This window comes from Gregarina niphandrodes (assembly GCF_000223845.1).
Source record: "Gregarina niphandrodes unplaced genomic scaffold scaffold00271, whole genome shotgun sequence".
Lineage (NCBI taxonomy): Eukaryota > Apicomplexa > Conoidasida > Eugregarinorida > Gregarinidae > Gregarina > Gregarina niphandrodes.
Genome location: NW_011646031.1, coordinates 1 through 1,088, shown reverse-complemented (window position 1 = coordinate 1,088; position 1,088 = coordinate 1). Strand labels below are relative to the sequence as shown.

The following is a 1,088-nucleotide window of genomic DNA, read 5'->3' as shown; positions in this document are numbered from 1 at the left end:
ACTTTACCGCTGCTGATGAATTTGTTGACAAACACCTTGGTATGGTAAATACGTTAAGTCCAATTGAAGATAGAGCTGCGAGACAACAAGAACGACTAATCGGTGAAGAGGTTGCATCTATTCCAATTAAGACGAAGTCGAAGGTCGATACGGGTGTCATACCAAATCTGAAGGCAGACAGCAATTTTCCATCGATTGAGGAATTTGTTCATGCTGCCAAAGAAATTACGTCAGTACCAGACGGGTGCATAGTACAGGAAGATCTGCTCGTTCATGCGAAGAGTGGACTCATGTTTGTCCCTGAAATTTTGAGAGCCCGAATACTATACTACTGTCACTGCAGCAGAATCGGTGCACATCAAGGAGCACAGAAGATGATCGTCAGGATAAAGAAGCACTTCTACTGGCCCTTGTTGGCGAAAGATTGTGTCGATTTCACTGCTGGTTGCCTTACATGTCAAAGAAGAATGAATATCGTCAATTTGGTTGGAAAAGGTGTCTTGTTATCCACTGATTTCAACCTATTGGTTTCGGTCGATGCAATAGGACCTTTCATGTACAAGAAGAAAACTTACAACCTAATCACCATGATTGATAACTTAACCAAGTGGGTAGAAGTTGGAGTGCTCGAAGATGGCACTGCATTAACTGCATGGAACTTGGTATATTCCATGTGGATCTGTAGATTAGGAGTGCCAATGAAAATGCTAACCGACAACGGTGCCATGTTTACTGGTCGTGACTTCTGCGACAAAGTGGAGTCCCTAGGGATTCGAACTAGTAACGCGACGCCACAGTACCCGCAAGGAAACTCTATGGTGGAGTCATTTCACCACTTTCTCAAAGGAGCACTGTCAAGAACAAGTGTCAACAATTGGTCTTTTGAGGAAGTGCTTGCATCCGTGCTTTACGCCTACAGGTCAACTCCGCATATTTCCACTGGAGAATCACCGTATAGACTACTCACAGGAAATGACATGGTACTACCTCACTTTCAATCGTGGACGAACTATGAATCCTTGGACACTCGGGCTGCACATAGATATAGCCTTATTACTCAACTACGACAAGAGGCTTTTGAGCAAGCC

General features: G+C 44.0%; 1 protein-coding gene across 1 annotated transcript; it reads left to right on the top strand.

Annotated features, from left to right (window-relative positions):
* Nucleotides 1-222: 222 nt before the first annotated feature.
* Nucleotides 223-1,000, top strand: GNI_233120 (putative transposon protein; the record flags this gene model as incomplete). Its single annotated transcript, XM_011135679.1, has 1 exon — nt 223-1,000. A coding segment is annotated over one exon (778 nt), but the record flags the coding sequence as incomplete, so codon positions are not given.
* Nucleotides 1,001-1,088: the final 88 nt, after the last annotated feature.